The sequence below is a fragment of the Aaosphaeria arxii genome (assembly GCF_010015735.1).
Source record: "Aaosphaeria arxii CBS 175.79 unplaced genomic scaffold BU24scaffold_3, whole genome shotgun sequence".
Taxonomy (NCBI): Eukaryota; Fungi; Ascomycota; class Dothideomycetes; order Pleosporales; genus Aaosphaeria; species Aaosphaeria arxii.
Genome location: NW_022983476.1, coordinates 4120268 through 4145073, shown reverse-complemented (window position 1 = coordinate 4145073; position 24806 = coordinate 4120268). Strand labels below are relative to the sequence as shown.

Here is a 24806-nt window from a genome sequence, read left to right as displayed (position 1 = left end):
TTTTAGCGCCCTTCCGAACCCCTGCACCTCCTTCATCGCGACAGCTTTCAAAGTCTCGCGCTTCTTACATCTGCTCACCAGCCTTCAAGAGATGCCTTCCCTTCCACAATTCAACCCTTTGCGGTTGCGATCGTACATTTTCCGACTGCCGTTATGTACACGCCTTCTCATCACAGCCATTGTGGGCCTTTGGATTGCGACGATTCCATTCGACTGGTTGCGGGAATGGGGAAGCCTCGAGCCAGACAAGGTTAATCTAGGAACAAGTACGTCTTTTCTTCCATCTCGCTCGAGACTTGGAGGTCTAAAAGTTGGAGATTTGGGGCGATTCTGTGGGAACTCAGAGCAAAGGGTGTTCGGTTTGGCCGGAGTGGAAAGAGATGGAGAAGGCCCTGGACAGTTCATAGAATCTGTGTTTCCTATAATTCGTAGGAGAATCATACGCTAACAATGTCCTCTCTCGTAGTGCACCGACTTAACTTGTTCCCCCTCCTACATCTCGGTTTCCTTCATATGCTGTTCAATGTCCTCGCACTTACACCTCTCTTGGAGCGATTTGAAGCGGAGTTTGGCACTTTGGTGACCCTGGCCCTATTTACCGGACGTAAGCATATAATATCATGTAGCCTCTTGGAGGACATCGTTGACTCGAATTAGCTTTCGGGACATTACCCGGTGGAATCTACACACTGCTTGAGAAGTTTGTTCTAAGAAGTAACACCAATGTAATGGGTGCAAGGTACGCGACGAATGTCCAACAACTTGGCTAGCTGGCTAATAAAGCATAGTATATGGGTATTTCTCTTGCTAGCCGCTGAAGCAATGAAGACGCACAAGGCAAACCCGAACTTCAACATTGGACCATATAAGATTCCAACCTGGACCACACCTTTAATTCTTGTCGTCTTCACATCTGTTTTGATACCTGGTGTAAGCTTCATCGGGCATCTATGCGGATTGGCTATTGGCTACCTATGTATGTGTTCCTACGAACTCACATTCCCTATCAGTACTGACAGACCTAGGGGGGCTTGGTTACATCAAATTCCTAGTACCGCATGAGAAGATCCTGAGATGGGTCGAGGGCAAACTCAATCTGCTTGGACGACTTCCACACTATGTCTCAGTCGATCAGAAGACATATGGACGCTACGGAGTTCTCCCTACCACTTCAAGTAGTCTGCCTAGAAGCCCTGAACCAGGACAACGGCTTGGTGCTTGAAGCGTTTTCTTCGTATGCTCGAAGTGTATATCACACCTGGTGCATACCATGCCCAGGATATTTGAATATTAAAGCACGTTCTGCTACTTTGTTATTGTCTTGATCGGCAATTTATAGACGGCTGGCGTTCTGGTATAACATCACAATGCATTAATGAGAGGGGGAGGAAAAGTTTGTGGGGGTGTAATACGGATCCTTTTCACTTGTCTATATTATTTTCTTATGACGCGAAGGAAAACCAACGTTGATTTTGCAATGGGCGTCTTGATAATGTCAAGCATATTTTAGCTCTATTCTGGTATATCAAGTCAGGCTCGATACATCATAACTAGGTACCTAATATTGTGCCCTCGGTAATTGTGTAGCGCGAAGACAATAAAGTAATGAACACATACGTTTCAAGTGATCCGAGTCTAGTGTTCAGCAATTCTCTTCTTGAATCGATCATCGCTCTGCTTTTCATGAAGCATCCTTCGCCGAGGGTCGTTAGTCCCGTAAAGTCGGTTAAGTCCACGTATCGGAACCCAGAATTCTCGTGATGCACCGCCTACTCAACATTTTCCCCGCACTGGTCTTTGTACAGGTACCGGTCTATCTAATGGCCCACTTTCGAAACGACCATCTGAGGATTTCTTTTCTCACAACACTTTTTTTTGGGTATATCTACAATTCAATTTCCAATTTCTCCATCAAAATCAAACAACACAAACAAGTCTCGTTGGTGTAGTTGGTTATCACGTGGGTCTCATATCTCCATATATGACTGCTTCAGAGAAGCGGAAATCCCAAGGCCGCCAGTTCGAGTCTGGCACGGGACAGTTGATTTTCTTTTTTTGCCGATTTGAAGGAATTGGCAATTAAATGATAACATAGCTGTCATCTTTCAGATAGCAATGGATGCTTGCTGTATGATTTTTTTTATTTGCCGCTTTTTAAGTATCTGTTTGAGCAAGTAGATCACCGATGCATTGCATATTCACAGGGATGTGCATGTGCGGATTAGTGTTCCTGATATTTTGTGTGAATTCGTTCATTTGATGTCATGATCATACTTGACTTGTCTACCTATCTATTTCAGGAGTGACGCCAATTCTATGAATACATGCAGCTTCATTCGTACTCTTGAGTTCTTGCTTGAGGTGACCCGTGATTGCACCACGAAGGCTGGTCTTTTCCATATTTAGAGTCTGCATAAGAAGAGAACCTCTGACACAAGCTCCATCCACAAAATGGTGCCTAACTTTGAATCTCTATGCAGCCCACACATCCTTGCCCACACCCTCGATCCAATTACCGAGCTGGTTGACGCTCGAATCCCATTCTCGCAACCGGCCCCTCATGCTCTCAATCTGCTTCATGTCCAGAACCTTTGGCTGCACCCAGTTGATTCGTGCAACCTCCGCAACTTGATCGATTGTGCCTCTCAACAAGCCCAAGCTCAAAGCCTTCATAATCAAGTGCTCGATCTCATTGGGCTGCACCTTGGTCTCTTCAGAAATTGTGGTGAATGTCATGGCGCGATCGTGAGGTGGGCGACGGAAAACGGTCTCGGTCAATGCGGAGAGTGAGATCTTCTGGTAGAGGAAGGTCTGGTGTTCTTTGAGGAGTGGAACCTTGGAGATGTTGCCAGCTAGAACATCGTAAGCGCGAAGATCGCCGCGGTTAAAGGCGAACAGTAGTTCTCGCAACCACGCGTGGGGAGTGTTAACGAGAGAATCGAGGATGGGGTGCAGCAGAAGCTCTCCGAAATTGTAGATGGAATCAGAGACTAGAGCAGCAATGCTAAGATCATAAGCTCGGGACTGACGCTCACGCAAGTCGAGATCGTCGAGGTCGATGCATGCAAGGAAGCGGAGGGCATTCTTGTAATATGATGCAAACTCATGGTTGACCTTGTAGTACTCTGCGTTTGCGCGGTAGAAAGCCGCATGAACGATGCTCTCCACTGAGTCGAAGCCTTCCAAGATTTGTTCACTTTCGTCCAGCTTCTTTCGCGCTCCATCGTAATCTTCTAACCGTAGTTGTATGCTTGCAGAGGCAACGGTCGCGTAAACATATGCGTCTTGTGAGGCGGGTTTGTTGACGCTCTTTGCGAGCGATGTGACGAAGCTGAGGCGTTCCTCATCATCTATGCTTGTTAGTTGTGTTATCTTTAATAGAGAATAGCCTTGCATACCTGAGTACTGTGTGGCGGCGCTCAGCCCAAGCTTGACAAGCTTAAGTTGGTTGATCTTGTTTGCAAAACTCTTGATGAATGTCTCGAAAAGCGGTATCCGTTGCTTTGCACTCTCAGAAATCTCGAAGTATTCCAACAGCTTGTCTGTAAGCTCGTGCCATAGCTTTCGCTCCCAGTAATCTTCGAAGTCAAGGAAGTAGGATTGGAGCTCGTCCGCTGCCTGATCTCGCTGATCCGCGAGGAGGTTGGGAATGGTATCGGGATCCATCGCCATGGTGAGAAGCTTCCAGTATCTTGAATGGTGCTTATCGATGGTTCCTGGGTAAGAAAGGTGTCGAAGATCTGAAATCCGATGTCGTAGTTGGCTGTTATTGCTGCGGGATGATGGTTGTAGCTCGACCGGCGTCCGGGCGATCGTCGGCATTACATAATGCCGCTCCGAAGAACGTCAAGCTGCAACACCAAAGCTTCATATCAACTCAACATCCGTACAGCCATTGAACGTCGCAGCTATGGCCGTGTCCCGCCATTGTGTTCGCTCCGGAGCGGGCTTGACAGCTCAATTGTCCGCTGCGTCGCGCGCAACGCAAATCCCAAAGATCCCCCAGCGCAGTCTCAATTCAGATGTTCGCAGTACGTTTTCACAACCTACAACGAATGCCCCTCACAACGTGTGCTGACAGCTAGTTATGTAGTTACTAGGACCGGAAAGCCGATTTTGACAGTTGCCGGCGGAAGGTGAGTAGCTCCATCATCTGAATCAGACTATATGTATGCTAACGGAAAGATAGGTCGTCTCTCGGAGGTACGGAAAGCGCATATAATCAATTCTGAACGACTGACTTACGATTTCCATCGCAGGCTACACCGCTACCGTTTTTGGCGCCACTGGTTTCCTGGGACGATACATTGTGAACAGGCTCGCGCGTGCGGGATGCACAGTCGTTGTACCTTACCGCGAGGAGATGGCGAAGCGTCATCTGAAGCTCACTGGAGATTTGGGACGTGTTGTTTTCTTGGAAATGGACCTGCGCAACACCGCTTCCATTGAGGAGAGTGTTCGCCATTCTGACATTGTCTACAATCTGATTGGTCGAGACTACCCCACCAAAAACTTCACACTTGATGATGTACATGTGGAGGGAACTGAGCGTATCGCGGAGGCTGTCGCCAAATATGACATCGACCGATTTGTCCACGTTTCTTCTCACAGCGCCAATCTAAACTCGACCTCGGAATTCTACCGCACCAAGGCACAGGGAGAGCAAGTGGCTCGAAGCATCTACCCGGAAACCACGATTGTCAGGCCCGCACCATTGTTCGGACATGAGGATCGTCTTTTGAACAGACTGGCTGGAGTTACCAACTTCATTACCTCGAATTGGATGCAAGAGCGCTTTTACCCGGTCCATGCCATTGATGTGGGCATGGCATTGGAGAAGATGGTCTATGACGATACCACTGCTGCCGAAACATACGAGCTGTACGGTCCCACGGAGTACAGCATGCAGGAGTTGGCCGAACTGGTCGACAAGGAAATCATCAAGCACAGGAGACACATCAACATTCCACCTCGTTTGTTGAAGCCAGTCGCACATTACTTGAACCGACTCCTTTGGTGGCCTGTCACTTCCGAGGCTGAAGTTGAGCGGGAATTCGTTGATCAGGAGATTGATCCTACCGCGAAGACCTTTGCCGATCTAGGAATCGAGCCCGTGGAGCTGAAGAGTCTCACTTATGAGTATCTGGTACGTCCCACATTTGCTAATCTCTTCAGGGGGATCCTGCTAACAATTCCATTAGAAAGGATACCGTAGCGCACAATACTATGATCTGCCCCCTATGACAGAGCGTGAGAAGAGGGAGGAGAAGAAGTACTTGCACGTCATTGACGACCAGTAGTTTTTCATTCGCATTCCCCGTATTCCAAATATATCATGTGTAAATAGCCGCTCGACTTTGGGGAGCGTACCCAAAAGGGTTTGTAGTAGATTAAACATTTCATTTGTCAGTTCAAGACAATCCGAGTCATATCCAGTAAAGCTGTGTCCTGAGTAGTAGGCGTACGATGCTAAAAGATCACCAATTGGTGGTTTGCGCGATCCCAAGGTCACTCAAGAGCATGTCTCGATGCATTGTGGTAGCATGACAACGGCAAGTATATCCTCTACACCGCGTAGTAGTATCGTCCTCAAAATCCATTCAGATCAGGTTTCCAAGACAAATTACATGTATAAGCATATCTTAGTCCAAGCCTCGAAACCATGGTCTCACTGTTAACATCATGCTGCTGGCTAAGTATTGCGTCCGACTTGTCAATCTGCTTGCGGATCAATCTTGTCAAAGTGCAACTACAATTTACGAGGTGATACTAAACACGGTTAACACAATACAATCAAAACGGTTTGGCACAAAATTGTTATTTTTTATACAAAATTTCAGTCCAGATCAAACTCCTTCAATCATTCATGATGATATGTGCAACATGCCTTTCATGTCATTTCCTCATTGAAACAAATATTAGGATGTATGTACGACCAAGGAGTCAAAATAGAATCTAACAATTAAATGAGCCTCAGAAAGTCTGACTATCCAGATGTGTCTTTCTTAGTACATACCATTGGAATTGCGGCACATTGGAATTGCGGCACATTGGAATACTTTCGCGATGTTCAGATCGCCTTAACGTCCTCTTTGGCCTTGAGTGCATCCATATGAAATATGTCCGGCTGAGACACCCACGGCTGATCTTTGACAGGCCCTTCTGTTTGAACAGAAAGAGCCTTCACAAAATCTGCCCTGAATTCCCGGTGTACATCTTCAACGCAGCTCTTTATCTTTTTCCCAGCGTCATGCCTTGACTCGACCCACAAATCCAGCACGGCGAGGCGTTCCGCCGATCCAGGCTTTGATAATTCGTAGAATATATTAACGAATCTCACGCCCGGAACTATTCTGTGGGTTGTGAAGAAATCCAAGAGCTTATTCGATGCGAATTTCTGGAATCCCTTGTCGCCTAATTTCACGCCGAGAAGGTAAGCGTCGGTGAGACAAGCGGCAGAATCTGTCCGAAGTGTGGTGATTTCGTCATTTCTCGAATATATCCATTGCACGTATATGTTAAATATAGTTGGGTCTACATTCTCTATAATGATGTCTTTGGCGTCGGGTCGTGTAGCTAGGGTATTCCGCCATTTGGGGGAGGATCGGACAAGAACGTCTTTGTGGACGACAAAAGTGTGGAACTGGCGGTTGCCAGAGATATAGACCTGAATCGTTGGGCGTTTACTTCTGTAAGCACTTTTAGTTAGAGAACGAGGCCTCCATGATCCAGGACTTACGGGTGAGCTATTGAGGTACTCATAACTGCTCCTGTAACGTCGAATTGTGGCAACTATAACGCCCAATCCCAATGATAAAAGCCCTTCTAGTTTGGCCCTATCTCATCATTAGTTCATGTATCCATCTGGGGTAACTTTAATCTCAATGAATCAAGACTACCGTGCGTCGAGTCACCTCTCTATACGACAGCCTATCCATGAAGTGCAAAATAACAACTAGATTGGCAGTCCAGCTTTCGAGGAAATGCGGTAGATACCATTCAATGCAACTCAACTTGCTTAAACAATTGAAGTAATTACATACCTTGTGTCTATTGAATGTACCCTAGTACTGTACTCAATGCACCGGATCGTCAAATGTTTGATTACTTCGATTTTTGCAGTGAAGTTGGTGCAGAACATGAAGTCGATGTAGGAGATTTAAATACTTCAAGGCAAATGGTGTTGCATTCATCCTAATTTTTACAGGATATGGATCCATGGTTTCGGATGACTTGGTTGGTGGGAGCGTGGTCTTAACAAAGGTTTGCCGTGTCTCTGGGTCACCCAACTCTGTTACTCGCAATATTTTTCGAGATCGCATGATCAAGATAGTTCAGAGCCGTACCATTTTGAATATGTTTTATGAGGAAACTTATTTCAATCCCCACAGCCACAATTAATGTTCCTAGAAAAGCTGCGACTCCAGTACCGATCCCAATCACATGGCATCATAATCGCAAGCCGCGAAGATGTCGAATGACTGGCTCCAGCCGCCTCCCCTACCATCCCTCGAACCGCATCTGAGTTTCCATGTCGGTAGTGATTATTCAGGTAATTAAAAAATGGAGGCAGCGGTGCAGTGACCCTGCGCAAAGCCTCGACACAAATCAACGTTACTATTCAACGATGAAGGACGACAAAGAGGCCTTATCATATATTCATAAAGCTCTGCATTTCGACCACGGCCTTTCTAGGAAAAACGGCGGATAAGAAGTCGTATATATCCCGGGGAACCGAGAATTTCCCTCGTTTTATTCTTCCGCAAGGGGGTTATCAATGAGAGGGCTTCTAAGTTTGCTGCAGGGTTCAGTCTTGTAAGTTGAAGACAAGCGATACGATAGTGGCGCTCGCTCGTGTAGGTCATCTGTTGGCATCCTTTTTTGATCTGTGAATTGTGTGTATGGGCTGAAATGACGTTCCTCTTCCTTCGGTAGAGGGCGAGAAGCCAAATGGGAGAAAAAGAATTAAGAATCTGTGATTTCATAGTGAGTAAGAAGAAAATGAAATACTTTTATGGATCTACGACTGTACTCTGATGACCTGGGAACGGTCCTTCCTAGTTGAGTCATTCTGGGTGTGTTGGGAAATGTCAACCATTGTTCAACCGCCATCCCAATCAGTTCAATTAGTACCAGCGTCACGGATCAATTTATCAAATAGCCATGAACAAGCCACAGTATCCTGAAGGCTCTAGTGTCAATTGATTCATTGTTAACAAAACGCTGGTCGGGTTTACCATATTGTGATAGAGATCTAAATTGTTGTTGAGAACTTTAAGTAATTACAGACAGTAAAGTTTCACGTGAAGGCATTATTGTGTAGCCTCAAACTTGTTTCATTCTGATATGTTTGTTTGCAATGCCACTGTGTGTTTTGAATGGCCTTCAAATTTCTTTTTACTACCAAAGTACCGCGGTTCATATTTCATGACCTTGAAGTTGGTCAAAACAGCAGGTATCAAATTCGAATATTACAGAGAGCTTTTTCTCCATGCTTCAGACTTCAACGTAAGTAGTCTGCGGGAGTGATCTGAGATAGACTCCTGCTGTAAGTAGCGTCCTATCCAGTATATCCCAGCCAAACTGTTGAGGAGCGTTGCGTATGCGTGAGTGAAGCGCATCTGGCGCATGACAGTGCCTCTAAGTGGGTGTCATCATACCTTGAGTATTTGCTCACAGCCTCTAGCTGGTAACTTGAGGTACCCGAGGGCATAACTTTGGTCAGCCTACCTCCAATCTTCCTCAATTTATCCCATTACACCACGTTACCTGAGCCAGCCGCGTCAGTCACATCGGTATCTTAGAACTGAACTCCTCTGTGACTTTATCCATGCCGTTCGGCCCTCTTCGCCACCAATATACTTAAGCCCCATCGTCAGTACCGGCACTGACAGATATATCCTTGCTATTCGCCTCATTATTACATTTCTCGGCGTCCCTGGGTCTGTCGCTTTATACTGTGGGATTCAACAACTCATGACTCAGACACTTCAAGAACGTACAGACCCAGGGACTGTCGATTTCATCATACCACATGCTCGTGACGTTGCTGCCCTTGGTCTTAAATATGCGCAACATGAAGATATGGAGCTCACCATGCCTACGTCTGTCTTCGATCTCATGGAAGAGGTATTCCATGGGCTCCACTCCCGGAAGCTGGTTTGAATCTTCGATGTGCTCTTCCAAAGTTTCAATGATTGCCCTTTTGAATTCCTTGTCATCCACAATGTTGCCGACAATCCAAGCTTTGCATAGTCGAAGAGTGCGCTGATCATGATTGTTAGATTCGGAGGTGTATGTTGCAATTCCTTTGCCGTAGATGAACTTCACATACGTGTCAAAGCCATCGACATCCAGCGATTGGCATTTGATAGTTTTGGCCTCGCTGTCCGGCGTCCAAGCGGCACGGCAAAAGGGGCAACGCTTATCGTCCCCTCTGGTATGCCATTGCGCAACGCAATCGTCGTGGAGGTTTTGGCCGCAGGTTTGGCAGTGGACAACATCATCCTTGGTGACTTCGAAGCCTTCGCGGCATATTGCGCATTCCTCGTCCAATTCCTTGCGGTTCTTTTGTAATAGGTTCTTGAAGTATTCGGAACGCGAGCAAATCAAGTCTTCGTGGACGTTGAAGGACCGATCCTTTGCGACTTTGACGGTGGCAAATCTTCTTCCGAGACTTTGATACTGTTAGAAGATGGCTATTTCGGTAGGACTATTTCTAACTCACATGACTGCTTTTTCCGACTGCTTCTTCTTCCTGGCCTGGGGCTGGGATTGGGCAGGTTGTGTACGCATGTTGGTATACGATCGTTGCTATCTCTCACTGTGAATTGTATGTCAGCATGTTTCTTCTGGATTGGGGGTGGTGCAGGAGATGCGGAGAACAGGTGAGAGAAGTGCTGATGACGGTTGAGCATGATCGTCAAAACAAGTGAGAATTTGACCTTGTATTGCGGCGAATCTATAATCCCTTGTGAAGCTTGAGGCGTTGTGAAGGTTAAGGCGTGAACAGAAAACAGAGGTGAAGGAAGGAGGGATCATAAACAATGAATGGCTAGGTGAATCTGTTAATTGTCTATCGCCTACATTTACCATTCGAACTTGAAACTCTTAGAAGTACATTGAATATCACTTATCAATCCTATCAATAGGTATGACTGTTTTTTTTAAAGAAAGAAGTCGTCTTCATTTATGGTCCTGTCGGCTCTTGGAGAGTTTTAAATTGTTGGCCGGCAGTAAAATCACTTGTTGCCTGCTTCCCACCACACCCCTCCCACACGCTCGTGATGAAGATTATGGTAACATCATGTGTCCACCTTCCCACGATTATTCCCTCCATGCGGTTCGATCACATCCCTAACGGAAAGGCTGCCTACCGGGACTGCCGCTTTCCCGACGAGCCCAGTCAAAGTTCCTGCTTGACCTCTCCAACAGTGACTCCACCGACTCCGGATTCAATGGTTGACGAACCGGTTCCCACTTTTGCGTAATTGCAAAATGCTGGAAGTCCTCACCTTCGTTTTCCGTCCCTAGTGGTGGGGCAAATCGGGGCTGCAGAAGCTGTGCGCGAAGGGCACTATTGGGATGTCGCAACGCAACCGGCCCACATGGGTTTGCCCGAGCAGACGACGAGACATGTTTTTTATGGGATGAAGCAGGACTCCACTTTAGGGACAAATGCGGCTTTGGAAGCGGGACACGTGGTGGTGTTTTTGGTACTTCGAACAATGCTGTAGCATCTGTTGCCGCACCACAGACGAACGAGGGAAGCTCAGGGAGCTTTACGTGCTTCGGACGGGGCTGCAGGTGAGAATTGGGAGACTCGATGCCTTTGGCTTTCAAGTCCTCAAAGCGAGCTTTGACTTCATGTACATAAGAAGGAGGTCCTTCGAGGTAGTCTTGGAAGTGTTTACAATTGATGCCCAGATCCACAAGCATCATTCGAACCGAAGAGCCTGTTTCGGTGCAATAGTAAGCAACATCGATAAGATACTTCGCTATTGGTCCATGAACTCCAGCTAGCTTCCGGAAATCAGACAATGCACGATGTAGCATAGCAGCATCTTCAAGCTGTTCAGCTGTAATCGCAAGACCTAGCGTGTTTTCGCAGCCTCCCACTGTCTTGTCTTCGTCGCGTGGTACGCGGGCGCGCTCCAAGTAGAACTTGGTGAAGTCTGCATATGCGAACGGTAAGGTGGCATGGCGGGTGTACATCGGGCTTTCTAGAAGTCTCGATAGGAGCTTCGAAGTCTTTGGTACTTCCTCGAGGGGGATCCGTATGAGATGCTTGCGTGGACTGACTTCGAGAATAACAAATGGCCCACCTTTTCCGACCTCTTGCTTGCCCAGCCTAAGTATTGTTAGTGCTATACATATGTAATTTCGATAATGACAAGCTACCAAGTTTCGTGGTTCCATGCTTCTTTCGATGGACGTGGCAGTCCGAGTGTTGAGTAGTATGCATCAACATCTTCGTCGGATACTATATCGTACTCTTCATCTTGTGGATCTGGTGTATTGGGGGAATGAATATGGATGAACTCATTCTTTTCAGTGGCATCAATGTCGATAGATAAATCAACAGGAGTCCTTCGGGTGGATCGTCCGAAGAGACCATGGAATCCTCGTCGAAATATATTCATGATCGGTAACGTATGCTCGGAACCTTGTTCCTAATCTTTGGTTGGGGTTGGTAGTGATTTGCCCGTTAAGCAGTGGGAGACAGGTCGTTAAATAAGGAATAGAAGAACATGATGAGGTGGCTGATCGGATATTGGGGAGCGTCAATGCGGTAGTTGCACCCCTCACTCTCCCAAGTAGTGGGTGAATCAAGCTAACTTTGGGTGAATCAAGCTAGTTATGGGTGAATCAACTCAATAACTATGTCGGCCCCAATGGCCGGGCCACCCAGCGACTAGTGTTACCAGTGAATCTCTATACATTGTCAACAATATCACGTGAACCAGGAGCTTCCTCTTTGAGCAGAAGATGAAATTGAAATGGTATGATTCGAAGTGATCTCCCCTTAGTACACGAAATTGATAGGCGGAACAGCGCAGTGCCGCAAATCCTATATACAAAATTACGCCAATATGATTTTCGATGCCATTTTATCTTTACTTCGTCTCGTTCTCGGGTGTTACGGCGAAAGTTGGTCGGACGAATCTGCGCATTGCCATTAGTAATCAAGTTCGACATTCAACAATTGACCCTGGATCCGCATACCGGTCGCTGTTGTAGACCTTCGTCTCTGTGCCCAAAAGCTCCTTCTCTCTCGCCTTGTCCGCAAGGTATCGTCGTACTTGATCCCGATCTTCCTCCGCTTGGAGCGCGGGGATGAGATGTATCCGCGCCCACATCTTCTCGCGGGCGAGTTCACTATTAATGTTAGCTTGCAAGATTATAATACCATGGCCGGCATCTAATTGACGAACTTGTGCTCCCTGATTCCCTGTCCGACTCTCCAGAATCCGTATGTCATAAGTACTGCGGTTCCGACGAGGTAGACGGCAGGCCTGAAGCCACGGGTGGGAAGGTTGCGCTTGTACTGGACGGGGCCGTAGCCGCCAGTGGGCGGCATATCCTGCGGCATCTTGATTGCGAGTGTGGTGGTGTCAATTGGGATTCGTAGGTTACAATTGTGGAGAGATGAGGTTGCGGGAGCTTCGAACCTGGATCGATATCTTGGCACGCTAATTACTTAAGCAAAAGTTTTGGAGATGAGAAATTTGGGGTGGACTCAAAATAAAAAAAGATCCTCAACAACAAACATGGAGTCGGAAGAACGACCTTCGAAATTACGGAAACTGGAGCATGGAGCTGAACCAGAGGTTGTGCATGTTCTTGATACGCCAACCGACATCGATGGCACTGGTCCAACGCCCGTACAACATGTTACCTCTGCCACTAATAACGATGGTGATGCTACTGAATATAACCTTCCGGCCAATGAAGGGGAAGAAGCGGCTCCTAAACTTTCTAAGAACCAATTGAAAAAGCAAAGGCGCTTTGAACGCTGGGAAGCGGGTCGTGAAGATCGCAAACAGAAGAGGAGGGAGAAGATTAAAGAGAAAAAGGAACGCAGGCGAGAAGTGTTTCGCGAAGCAGAAAGAACCGGTGACACAGCCAATCTGCCACCTCCTAGAAGAGATATGCGTCATAGGGGCCCAGATGGTGCACAGATGCCTATCACGGTAATCTTTGATTGCGACTTTGAGGACCTCATGTTCGACAATGAATTAAAATCACTCGGACTCCAGATCACCAGGTGCTATTCTGATAATCGAAAAGCACCATATCGGGCTCATCTGGCACTGTCTTCGTTCGGAGGCAAGATGAAGGAAAGATTTGACGGAATTCTCGCCAAGCAATATACATCCTGGAAGGGATTCCGTTTCTTTTCTGAAGACTTTGTAGAGGTTGCACAAAAGTCCAAGGAGTGGATGTCCGGAGAGAGGGGGGGCATTGTCGGCGGAGCTCTCGTCCAAGATGACAAAACCACAGAAAATGACAATGACGAAGGCGAGATCGTGTATTTATCCAGCGAAAGCGACGTCACCCTGGAGCGGTTGAAGCCAAACAGCACCTACATTATCGGCGGCCTTGTGGACAAGAACCGGCACAAGGGCATCTGTCACCGAAGAGCAGTTGAACGAGGAATCAAAACAGCCAAGCTACCAATTGGCCAATTCTTGGAGATGAAAAGTCGGCAGGTCCTGGTTACCAACCACGTTCTAGAGATTATGCTGAAATGGATGGAGTTTGGAGACTGGGGTAAAGCGTTTATGGAAGTCATTCCGAAGCGGAAGGGTGGAGTGCTGAAGGGTGAGGCAGAGGGGGGTGAGGAGGATGATGAGGACGACAAGGACGACGCGGATGAGGAACAGGGAACATCAGAAGCCAATGTAGACACTGATATCCAGATCTCGGAAGAGACCAACAACAGGGAATTGGGTGGCACATCTGCCGAAGAGGCCAGTGGGGAGGTGCAAAGTGTTGTTCCTACTTCCACTTCAGGATGAATGCTGGCAGCCTCCTACCGACGGGCGCAATTGTCCCAAAACATGTAAATGGATTAGATGATGGTTTGGTAACAGTTGAACATGCCATGATAGAGTCTGGCATGGTTCACTTCAAAAATACAATACAATGCAATGCTTCCCATTCACTTGCCAGTCACAGTTAGCGGCAAACAAGCTTTCCCCCGCAAGCGCTAGGCCAAGTGGCGGAAGCGATCTCTGAGCAGTCGGATGCACGCCATTACGTACCTGGCGACGCGACCAGGTCCGGATTGGAAGAAGGGACTCGAATCATCTTCTCTTTTCTTCCTCTTCCTTTCTTCCTCGTGCATGCCGCCCACATCCTCTTATCAATATTGTTCAACTATGTTGTAAGCATCGAGTGTCGATTCGACGGCTATTGTTGAGTTCCTTGGCAATCTGTCGGAATGTGTCAGCCCACTATGAACACATAACGTCACCGCTTCAATTCTACATCCTCTTTGTCACAACTCGTATCATTTTTGTTCGCAACCTGCAACAATCCCAGTCTCCACCCACTCCACCACCCGCGAGACAAGGCACCCGCACTGCCGATCCACCGTTTATCTAACCAAGGACCACCGCTTCTCATGCCGGCGACAACTGCAGATTCGCAATCGTCCCTCCCTTCTTCTTCTTCCTCCTCAACTTCGACCCCGACCTCGAACTCGACACGGTCCTCATCTTACTTCACCTACCCCGTCTCATATGCCGTGTCAGGGCTCCTACGTCGCCTAACGACCCCTTCGGACGAGGACAATAATCCCAGCAATAACAAGAACAACAACAGAAAGAGTATCGGTCAGACTGCAGCCTCAGGCATCACGAGCCTTTCCCAGAGCATCCAAAGCATCCTCAGTACCGACGACAACATGGACGGTGTATACACTCCCCCGCGACGGAATCATTCCCCCTTCCAACCGCCACCGCTCACACCGTTGACCCTAAAAGGTTGGAGACGCAGCACAACACAATCCGCAAGGCTACTGACCAAGGCACTGGCGGAAGAGATCCGGTTACTCGTGCCGCCACGGCTGCAACTGGTCGACGATTGGTCGTTGATTTATAGCCTGGAGCAAAACGGCGTGTCGCTGGCGACATTATACGAGAAATGCGACGATTATCGGGGGAAGCGAGGGGGCTTCGTACTTGTAATAAGGGATGGAGAGGGAGGGGTATGTCAGGATGAACTATTCATGAACCGTGATACTAATGCATGCATGCAGGTGTTTGGAGCATATCTTAGCGACGCACCGCACCCATCCCCTCATTTCTTCGGTAACGGTGAATGTTTCCTTTGGCGAGCGCACGTATTGCCCACCCTACCCGACCTTTCCAATCTACCTCCTCCGCCAAGTGCCGACACGACAAATGCTCAGAGGATGACTACAGTCGCCGCTCCGAAGAACACATTAAGCCCCCCGTCATCTGCTCATGGAAGTAGAAGCGGTACGAGCACACCTGAAAGAATACGTTTCAAAGCTTTCCCATACAGTGGTGTCAACGATTACATGATTTTCTGTGAGCACGGATTCTTAAGTGTTGGCGGAGGGTGAGTTTCCTAGATATCCACATATGATAGTCAGAGCTGACAGTTGCATAGGGATGGCCACTACGGATTGTGGCTTGATGATAATTTAGAAAACGGCGTGTCTTGCCCCTGCCCGACATTCGGCAATGAGCCACTCAGCGACGAAGGGAAGAAGTTCGAAGTCTTGGGCGTTGAGCTCTGGTATCTCGGCGCGTAATAGCTATTGCATCTAAAAAATTTACAGTTCAAGGGGCAGCCTTCCATTGCTGCAGGACTAAGTTCGGAGTTTCATTTTCTAGGGCGCTTATGATCTCTTCTCCATGATAGAGACCCAGGATACCTCAAGTGGATTTTGCATGAGACGGAAAACTTTAACTGGATTTACAAAACTTTATCATTAATCGGCGCAAAGCGCTCACATCTCGTACCATGTTGGACATCTAGATACATCTTAAAAGAAATCTTCCATGCCGCAATATTATGTTCATGTGATCGTTTCACTTGCCATTTGGTACCCCGTCATGCGTTGCGTTGTCCAAGACTTCAATATCTGTTGCACCCATCACCGCCTTCATAGCCTCGTCACAATAGTCCACCTGTTCCCTATAATAATGCTTCCAACCACAAACCTCCACCGCCTTCCCATTCAACAAGCCCGTCTTGCCGTCCCCCTTTTCCCCCCCTCCAACCTTGCCCCTCCCCTTCCCATCATCCTCACCCGCAACCAGCATAACCACCACCTTCGCGATCTTCTCCACCGGCGTGAAGTACTCCTCCGGAAAATTCTTCCACTCGTCACTTGTCAACAGATTCGTCTTCACGGTGCCAGGGCAAATCGCATTCACCCTGATCCCAGCCGTCTTGTAGTACAGCGGCGCAATGCTCCTCATGAACCCCACAACCGCGTGCTTCGTCGCCGTATACATCGGCGAGTAGTACGACGGATACAGCCCCCCGCACGACGCAGTCATCACCAGGCTCTTGTCGACGCACGAGGGCGTCTTCCGCATGTAGTGCAGTGCCAGACTCGCGGTGTTGATGACGGATTTGAGGTTGATGTCCACGATGGCGTGCATGCCTTTTGGTTCCGGGGGCGGGTCGACGGCCTGGTCTTCGTAGAAGTTTGCGTGTTCGGCGATGCCGGCGTTGGCGAAGACGAAGTCTATGCGTCGGTCGGTTTGGAAGATGGTGTTGAAGGTGGATGAGAGGGAGGTGTAGTCTGTGACGTTGGTTTGGTGGAATGTGGCGCCGAGGGTTGAGGCGGCTTGTTCGCCTCGTGTTGGGTGTAGGTCGAGGATGTGGATTTTCCAGTTGGGGAGTTGGGTTAGAGATTTTGCGACTTCGAGGCCCATTCCGGAAGCTTTTGAGATTGTTAGGAAATTGGGTGGATGTGTGGATATGTTGCTGGCCGATATGGTGGCAAGGAGAATTTACTTGCCTCCTCCTGTAATGACTGCAACCCTGTCTGAAGCCATTGTTTACTTTTAACTTGAATATTTAAATCTTGATTATTATAATTCTTCGAATTAGATCTCCTTTATTAGTGTATTCCAACCAATATAAATATTTCCTATAGTTAATTATCCAAACATTCAGCAGATACATATGCGAAGAATTGTCAACGACATGAATTATTTGAACACAAAGTTATCTGTGGGCCAAACGTAGTTTTATCTACCCATCTAATTTAGCTCACCATTGAACTACATCCGAATCTGGGGAAGAAGTATGTCTCCCCGCAATACGATCCGGAAAACCACTACCGTAACGGGATCTCATCAGCCAGACTACGAACAAAATGATTGGAAGTATTTGGGTGGAATTTTGGAACGTCGTTTGCATATTCTATAATCTTTAGATTTCCTGGAGAGTTTATGCCATCGCGCAGAGATATCCAGCAGTATAGATGGGATTGAGTGAAAGCACCATCACGTGACTGATCGATGGAGAGTATCTCCATGGTACATGCCCATTTTTGGCATACACCATTAGAATCAAAATAAAGACCATGTACGAGAGATGTAAACGCAAGTATCACCCGGTAAATGAATTGATATCTGGGATAATTGTGCGCGAATGATTCGAGGCTGTTTGGTACGGTGTCACGGGCTTTCATACCTACAATCAATCAAGCCTCACATATTATGGCAAGCCAAGAAAAACGTTATCATATGCTTCTTCGTGCTCTGGTGGAATATTGGAATGATGCCTGACGGGATTTGTCTTGTAAGCTTGGACGGACGCGATGTATGAGTTGGATGTGAGCTGTCGAGGATCGCTTGTCAAAACCATCTTTCTGCTGCCTAGAGTCACCTCTGGCAGCTCTGGCAGCTCTGGCAACTAGCAATGGGGGTGATGCAATCGCTTGATAATGTGGCAATATCGCCTTGTCTTCTAGGTGAGTATTCCGTCCACCAGTTGGAGGTTCCGAAACCTCGTGTTGGTGAACAACCAAAAATATCTTGACAAAAATATCTTGAGTCACTAGCTGTACGGAAAAGAGTACATTGAACAATTTCGAGGCAGCCAAAGTGAGTTGCTACCTTTCGACGCTCTTTGTCGCAAGGGGAGTTAGGTATGGAAAAGTAGTCTGTTGTTGTGGATTGTTTTCCGTTATGCCGCACTAGTTCTGAGTTCTGATGATTTCTAAATTTAAATTTGATCGACGTAGTACTGATTGAGAAGTGCAAGCAGTTACGTTTACTAGTGACAGAGTATGTTGTCTTGTGAGGCGAAGCAATTCTTTTCGTCGATGGGTTGATCACACGTTTGTGTCCTGATGAACAAACATCATTTTGATGTAGATTTAGAGTTAGTTGCTATTAAAAGAACAAAAACAAAAGCAGTTCCAGACTTGATATTCATTATGATAGAGGAAACATCAAATCTGGTATCAGTTGCATTTCCTCGACTGCCGCGTTGGCTGACCCGGTTCATATTTAGAAAATCCCAAGTGTTCGACGGCGTTTGATCTTAAATGTCCGACAACGATGGGGTGCTGTAACAAGTTAAAGGTACACACTTTGTTCATCCCTGCGTGAATCTGTTGTATATGCAGCGCAAAGGCAACCGGATTGGGGAGTATCAGTTCATTACATCTAAATCCATTCATTTCTTCCCCACGCTCAGATGTGACATTTCGGACATAACCGATGTAATGTTTCGTCGGTACATAAAGTCGACCGTCTGTAGGATTTGGAGACTCGTGGAGCAAGGACAAGGGTCCTGCCGCCACTCCGAGAGTGCAGAAGGATCAAGAGCGTTAGGGATGTTCCCAGGTCAGCAAGCCCCTTGATCTGCGTCACGTTGCAGGCGATGGGGCGAAGAAGAAAGACAATCTGCCGTTAAGCGGAAGAACTCTAAAAGCATGGTTGGATACTGGGCATGATCGGTGTCCGATCCGGGGGAGAATACCTTGCCTAAATTGTCAAACAGCTAGTTAATATCATTGCAATTGATTGACTTCCTCTTCTACCACAGAGCGTCGAGGCTATGACAAAAGAAGTAATGTACGACGGCCCAACGCCGGCCTTTTGAGTATTTGCGCACATGCAAATTTAATATCAACGTGCTACAGCCGGGACAGGGCTGTAGGTTTTGTGGAGGTCGTAGGTAGACGTGGGAGCCGCTAATGTACGAAGCACAGACTTCACCCGCTTCTCATCGCGGGTTTCAGAAGATCGAGTCTGCCTTGCGCTGGAGCCATCCCGCTTGATAGACGCGGTTGTTCAGTGAATCAGCGTCAATTCTCATCGGTTGGTCTCTCGCGAACCTCATGATTGTGATTTCCTTTGGCCCGTAGTCGGATACCCATGCCGCCTCATTCTTTGTTCCGACAATTTGCGACACGAAAGCTTCCGAAAGCCCACAAATATCGCGCCATTTGAGGCAGATTCAAGCCAGAATTCCAATCCAAGTGGATATCGTCAAGAAACGCTATGGCGCGCGATGTTCTCCATGCATGGAAATAATCAGTTCAGATTCTAATCGGCGGCTGGGGAAATTCTAGGATCGTCTGATCAAAGTGGAGCACTTTGACAAGTACCATTCAAGATGACGTCGAATAGAAGCCGAAGAAGCGAAAATCATTTGTTTCGATGCTACCAGTGTGTCTGTCGGAAGGATTCTGGAGTGCAGAGACACCCTGGGCTTACTAGGTTTGGAGAGTGTGCGGGATGTGACTTGTGTGAAGTTGTCATAATGTAGGTATTTTTAGAATGGGATTGTATGTAGATCGTGGCAGTGTAGCGGAATTGTTCTGCTCTAAGACCGATGCAGATGCTGGCATTTTCCTCAAAAGAGGTCTTTCGGTGGATGATGCCGAGAGGCCCATAATCAGAAAAGATAATGCAAATGGCAGTCCGAGATGTGAACACGTTATATTGACAGCCAAGGGTTACAGTCAATCAATGCAAAGAGAGTTATCGTGTACTGTGTACTTGTGATGAAGTGGGTGTGGTGAGGTTCAAACAAAGTGAAGGCTAGCAGATTACTCATCCCGCGAGGCAAACCTCCGTAAAGGGAAGCAACCATAGTTAATTCCAACCTCATCAACAACATAGCCGGTCCGTAGAGATGGCAACCGGAAAACTCTATACTGCGTACGTGCATGTTGCCCACTAGCTACATGCTGAATTCGGTAATTCCAATGTCTCATTGTTGCATTCTCTCGTGGCCGATCCTGATTCAGTCGAAGGATCAGTCCAAGTTGTTGACCCGGCTAATGCCCGTCGGAGACGGAGCCATTGACCAGGTCTATGTTAACAACCGCGTTGGACCGTCTACGCGACCAATCCTGCTATGTACTTGCTTACCACCTACATATGACACCCGTCATACGAGTAGTTAGTCGTAGGGGAGCTCAATCAAAGCCCTTGTCTTGATCAGATTGCTCGATCCGTGAGACGGAACCTAGATATTCGTGTCGACAGTTATTCCACCTGAAGAGAATTGCCTGAGGCTCCACAGAAGGAAATTCACTGTGATTCGATACATTCTCGAGGAACAAATAACTGTGGGGCAGTTGAGCATGGAGTGTGATTGTATCATAGAACTTGTGGTGCCTTGCTGCTCGGAAAAGTTACTGGCAGTGCTATGACGCGCGATCCCGGCCCGGATTGAACCATTGGTCTATGACTAAAGTTTACGGTCTTTCAAGAGGTTTATCACAAGCAGGCACATACATGATGAAATGAGGTCATAGTAAAATGGGATGGAGGGAGAAAAATTCTCATTGGATGGAGGATGCATCCGAAGGCGCTGCCATGAGCAATTGGGATACACATGACATGCTCTGACAAGAGTTGGATTGCAATCGGCACGGAACGATATTGACTTCAACTATGATGAAAGGGGGGCGACGATGTCGGCTCTAGAATGTCAACAATGGGTCGTTATTGTGGCCATTGGCTCGTGCTACGTTGTTGTTACTCGGTAAGTGGCCATGTTTCTCGCTTGACCATACAAGCACAAGTACAAGTACCAACCAAGTAGATGCACGGAAGCGATTTGACTTTCCAAACCGGCCTCAACACAGAAAAAGCACATGTGTATGCATGTACATACGGTACTCCTGTGGAAACGTTGTCACATATGTGGGGAATAATGGGATGCCATTACACAGTACGTACACACTTTTGCCAGAGCGGCATGCTAGCCCCCCCTTGGCATCAAGGAACAGGCCGAGCATGGCTTATTGTCCCTCATGCTCATCCGCTATTTCCAATTATTCCCATAAGCCATTGCGGGAGCCACGGTAGTTTATCGCAACTGTGGCCGGGCCGCGATGCTGCAACCCAGCCGGTTTTGGAGAAGAAAACTACCAGGGCAGGATGATTGGGCATGTTGGTATGAGTAGCAACACTGTAGGTACCTTAGAGGTTTGCTTGTTGTCCGTTCGAATATTCCGCGCGATGAAACGACTCTGACTCAGAAAAGTCCAATGAATGATGGAAGAGGGACAGGGTTTCGCTCGCACTCGGTTTTCGGTCGCGATAAATTACTAATTATACATGCTCCATCCTGGGTGACTTGGGGTGACTTGGGTCATCCACCTTCGCCCATTTTGGCCCCAACCGCTACAAAGCTAAGAGAAGCTAAGCAACTAACGAGCTAACGAGAACGACTTCCGGGTACACATTGCCGGAGACATGACCGGTCGCTTCAATCGACTCTCACACTCACCCAGTCCAGTCACCCAGTCACCCAGTGCAGTGCACAAGCGTAAGCCCACCCTTGTAAACCCCATTTCACACCGACTACTCTACTGAGTAGTAGTCGCTAGTGCTAAGAGACCTCCAGAATCCATACAGTACCATACCACACCATACCATACCATGCCATGCTGCCCCATTTCATTTTACCGCACCCACGTCCATGTCCATGCCATGCCCATGCCTCTACGGTTTACCCATGCACATGCCATGCTACCATGTTATCATGCTACCATGGCTGCTACTGTGCAAGGGTGGTTTTGACCTGTGATCGACCGTCCCATTATTCTTTCCCACTCTTCGCACTGGCTTCTCTGGGGAACCGCCAATTTGTTCCCCCCTTGTCCCCTGCTTTTTCCCCTTACCTTTCCGCCGTCTCTGATGTCGTCTTACAGCATCATACACTGTAGGTACTGTGTAGTTACTTGTATCCATACCTACTATGAACAGTGCTGAGCTCCACTTGCACGGCTATTCGATTAGAACACCCCATCCTAGGGTAGCTCCCATGAAACTTTCATTCTCTCAAGGCAGAATTGGACAGCTGTTCCGATGCTCTATTTCAAAGCCGTTATTCAGTTCCAATTCGGTAGACTGCTTCTTCGATACATGACACCTGTGCAAGCAACGACTGTCGAAAGGCTAGAGTACACTACACTACGGAATGCCTCGATTGTCGAAACGTGTGAAGGAGAACAATCCTGGCCTGGTCTTCGGCGAGCAGAGCTTGGTAAAGTACCGTTATGGCGGTACTCTTCACAGTTGCAGGGTTCGATTAGTTCGGAATATCATGACACTAGGCTCACCTGCGCCCACCACATTTGTGACAATTTTTTATGCAACTGTCGCTCCGAACGGGAGACAGCCACCGTACCATGTCAGAACGGGAAGCGCTCACTCTATCAGCGCTTCCCGGTCTGCTTCTCTAGTCCACCCTCTATTTCTTCTTCAGCCTCCCTAAGTAGGGTAAGATACCTCTCATTCCTGAAATCAGCGCATGTCTCCTTAACGAACTTTGGCTCATATCCCCATTCCAACGCACTGTCTGACTGCTTTTGCTAAGGGTTTCCTGGCCTCAGGATCCTCAAGTTTGCATTGGTTCAAATTAAGGCTCTACCTCACGGACCAATCAGTTGTGTGTCAGAAGTCTGCGAGACATCGAAACTCCGCCACTGCCCGCCACGTCGAGGTTTCCACCGTCGACCCTTCAGCCTTACTATACGGAAACGACCCCTAGAGCGGATCCTGACCATCTAAACATAATCACACACCCCAGTCCAACAGCTCTACTAGAGTCCTAACTAATCCCGGCCTGGTTTATCTCTTAAAGCATCAGCATTCTGCACCTCACTCATTCACTTAAGACCAAGTGCACCGTCCCCTTCTGGCAAACCTCTGGACCAAGCATTCTTCATCACGACCTTTCACCACTACGGGACTGTTTCCTTTGCCGACCGCCGTATACATCACCAGTGTCACATTTGGCAGATTGACTCAACCGAGTCACACGAAATAGCCATGGCCAACTTCTTCTCACCCGAAGCGGAAATGGTTCTGATGGGTCAAGACGATGGTCTAGGACACCTCTTTCCTTCAAGCAGCTGCCAGTCTCCTCCTAGCATCATGTACTCTCCACCGCTTCATCAAATGGCGCCTCAACCGACGACTACCCAACCTCCGCATGCGCCAATCTACTCACAACCACACGATTACCGACAAATGGTTACCTCACCGTACCCACCAAGCTCTTTCTGGCCATCACAACCTTCACAAATGGCGCCAACACATGTATCTTACTCAACATATCCTCCTATCTCATCAGTATGCTCGACCCAAACACTAGCACCAGATTCTGCACTCTTGCCACAAAGGTTAGGGTCTACGAGACCCGTACGATCTCTTTCAGCATCTTCATCGGGCACTCTGGGTATGCCGTTGAGACAAGCCTCTGAGCGCTCTCCTCCGTCCTTATCGCGGTCGTTGTCTCCGAGCTCACCAGACCTTCGAGCTTACGGATACCCCAACAAGAACGGAACATGGAGTTGTGCATACCCTGGATGTACTTCAAGAGCAGTTTTCACGCGGGGATGTGATTTAAGGAAGCACCACAAGAGACACACCAAATCATTTTTCTGTCGACACGAGGGTTGTCCACAATCTACGGGTGGGGGATTTTCAAGCAAGAAAGACCTCGCGAGGCACGAAGCAAAACATAACCCGGGTGTGCTCTGCGAATGGGATGGTTGCGACAGAGTCTTCAGCAGAGTCGACAACATGGTAAGCCCCTTCAAAGCAGAAATATTTACGGTCTTACCGCTAACTTCATATTTAGAGAGACCATGTTAAACGAATACACCTTAAAGCCGCCCGTTCAGGGGCTGGTGCTATGGCGAAGCAAGTGACTGTATAATCACCAATCTTGCGCCATGATGTACAGAAGCGGTTCCACCATCTCGACTGGATGTCTCTTGTAGTATCTTTTTCTCTTTTACCATCGCTTACGATACCCCATACGCATTCACGACACTCGCTCCACATTGGAAGATCCGCGGTAGCGGACGCAGGCGTTCTGCTACTTTGTTTTTACGTCACAAGCATCTCCGCATTTGAGCATTCTAGGAATTCAAGCATCAGGGAGATAAATGACGGACGGTCAACTGTACCAAGAAAGGAATATTGCATAACTTGGATAGAAGATCTTGCAGAACAAACAGGTTAAATTTATCCAAAATCGTCACACAGCCAATCGTTCACTTTTCCCGCTTTACGTCCGTAACCCGATACTCTGCGAACTCGACAAGACAGACTTGCCACTCGTGGACGCATACTGCGAGCATGGCAACTAAGCTACAGCCTGCCATTTGTCGATGTCATATATGTTCATGCTCAATTTACCTTTAGGTCGTGCCTTTCTAGAAACCGATGACAACAGCAATAATAATGAGCTAGAAACAGCAAGTATTGTTCCTTGGAACAGGTTTGGGAGCGCGCTCCCGCGTCACCGTCTGAAACGCCCGCAGTTGG

General features: G+C 47.7%; 11 protein-coding genes and 1 non-coding gene across 12 annotated transcripts; 6 read left to right on the top strand and 6 right to left on the bottom strand.

Moving 5' to 3' along the window:
* Positions 1–38: 38 nt before the first annotated feature.
* On the top strand, positions 39–1645 carry BU24DRAFT_421316 (uncharacterized protein). The gene is made up of 5 exons (XM_033527700.1): positions 39–266; positions 467–604; positions 658–739; positions 789–976; positions 1026–1645. The coding sequence occupies exons 1-5, from the start codon at positions 92–94 to the stop codon at positions 1220–1222; spliced, it is 780 nt and encodes a 259-aa protein (XP_033386672.1). The 5' UTR covers positions 39–91; the 3' UTR covers positions 1223–1645.
* Positions 1646–1934: 289 nt separating this feature from the next.
* Positions 1935–2040, top strand: BU24DRAFT_t26. The gene has a single exon. It is a non-coding gene; the product is annotated as a tRNA-Met (tRNA).
* A 190-nt stretch (positions 2041–2230) lies between these two features.
* BU24DRAFT_440925 (uncharacterized protein) lies at positions 2231–3741 on the bottom strand. The gene is made up of 2 exons (XM_033530399.1): positions 3399–3741; positions 2231–3350 (listed from the first exon to the last, which is right to left on the bottom strand). Exons 1-2 carry the CDS (start codon positions 3670–3672, stop codon positions 2473–2475), a joined length of 1152 nt encoding a protein of 383 aa, XP_033386671.1. The 5' UTR covers positions 3673–3741; the 3' UTR covers positions 2231–2472.
* A 181-nt stretch (positions 3742–3922) lies between these two features.
* On the top strand, positions 3923–5491 carry BU24DRAFT_168664 (NADH-ubiquinone oxidoreductase-like protein 40 kDa subunit). The gene is made up of 5 exons (XM_033521474.1): positions 3923–4035; positions 4094–4136; positions 4190–4203; positions 4260–5146; positions 5202–5491. The coding sequence occupies exons 1-5, from the start codon at positions 4023–4025 to the stop codon at positions 5298–5300; spliced, it is 1056 nt and encodes a 351-aa protein (XP_033386670.1). The 5' UTR covers positions 3923–4022; the 3' UTR covers positions 5301–5491.
* Positions 5492–6070: 579 nt separating this feature from the next.
* On the bottom strand, positions 6071–6837 carry BU24DRAFT_479739 (uncharacterized protein; the record flags this gene model as incomplete). The annotated part of the gene is made up of 2 exons (XM_033533095.1): positions 6740–6837; positions 6071–6689 (listed from the first exon to the last, which is right to left on the bottom strand). Exons 1-2 carry the CDS (start codon positions 6760–6762, stop codon positions 6071–6073), a joined length of 642 nt encoding a protein of 213 aa, XP_033386669.1. The 5' UTR covers positions 6763–6837.
* Positions 6838–8952: 2115 nt separating this feature from the next.
* On the bottom strand, positions 8953–9795 carry BU24DRAFT_461279 (uncharacterized protein; the record flags this gene model as incomplete). Its single annotated transcript, XM_033531880.1, has 2 exons — positions 8953–9676; positions 9728–9795. The coding sequence occupies 2 exons, from the start codon at positions 9793–9795 to the stop codon at positions 8953–8955; spliced, it is 792 nt and encodes a 263-aa protein (XP_033386668.1).
* A 433-nt stretch (positions 9796–10228) lies between these two features.
* BU24DRAFT_491310 (uncharacterized protein) lies at positions 10229–11642 on the bottom strand (the record flags this gene model as incomplete). The annotated part of the gene is made up of 2 exons (XM_033533782.1): positions 10229–11350; positions 11401–11642. The coding sequence occupies 2 exons, from the start codon at positions 11640–11642 to the stop codon at positions 10357–10359; spliced, it is 1236 nt and encodes a 411-aa protein (XP_033386667.1). The 3' UTR covers positions 10229–10356.
* Positions 11643–11720: 78 nt separating this feature from the next.
* On the bottom strand, positions 11721–12631 carry BU24DRAFT_421312 (NADH dehydrogenase-like protein 1 alpha subcomplex subunit 13). The gene is made up of 3 exons (XM_033527699.1): positions 12435–12631; positions 12226–12378; positions 11721–12165 (listed from the first exon to the last, which is right to left on the bottom strand). Exons 1-3 carry the CDS (start codon positions 12590–12592, stop codon positions 12117–12119), a joined length of 360 nt encoding a protein of 119 aa, XP_033386666.1. The 5' UTR covers positions 12593–12631; the 3' UTR covers positions 11721–12116.
* Positions 12632–12738: 107 nt separating this feature from the next.
* On the top strand, positions 12739–14144 carry BU24DRAFT_421311 (uncharacterized protein). The gene has a single exon (XM_033527698.1). It carries the CDS (start codon positions 12771–12773, stop codon positions 14019–14021), a length of 1251 nt encoding a protein of 416 aa, XP_033386665.1. The 5' UTR covers positions 12739–12770; the 3' UTR covers positions 14022–14144.
* A 130-nt stretch (positions 14145–14274) lies between these two features.
* BU24DRAFT_390127 (TLD-domain-containing protein) lies at positions 14275–16061 on the top strand. Its single transcript, XM_033525068.1, has 3 exons — positions 14275–15214; positions 15266–15591; positions 15643–16061. The coding sequence occupies exons 1-3, from the start codon at positions 14630–14632 to the stop codon at positions 15785–15787; spliced, it is 1056 nt and encodes a 351-aa protein (XP_033386664.1). The 5' UTR covers positions 14275–14629; the 3' UTR covers positions 15788–16061.
* Positions 16062–16067: 6 nt separating this feature from the next.
* BU24DRAFT_440920 (15-hydroxyprostaglandin dehydrogenase) lies at positions 16068–17083 on the bottom strand (the record flags this gene model as incomplete). Its single annotated transcript, XM_033530398.1, has 2 exons — positions 16260–17083; positions 16068–16208 (listed from the first exon to the last, which is right to left on the bottom strand). The coding sequence occupies exons 1-2, from the start codon at positions 16920–16922 to the stop codon at positions 16068–16070; spliced, it is 804 nt and encodes a 267-aa protein (XP_033386663.1). The 5' UTR covers positions 16923–17083.
* Positions 17084–23072: 5989 nt separating this feature from the next.
* On the top strand, positions 23073–24421 carry BU24DRAFT_168531 (uncharacterized protein). Its single transcript, XM_033521473.1, has 2 exons — positions 23073–24059; positions 24115–24421. Exons 1-2 carry the CDS (start codon positions 23301–23303, stop codon positions 24190–24192), a joined length of 837 nt encoding a protein of 278 aa, XP_033386662.1. The 5' UTR covers positions 23073–23300; the 3' UTR covers positions 24193–24421.
* Positions 24422–24806: the final 385 nt, after the last annotated feature.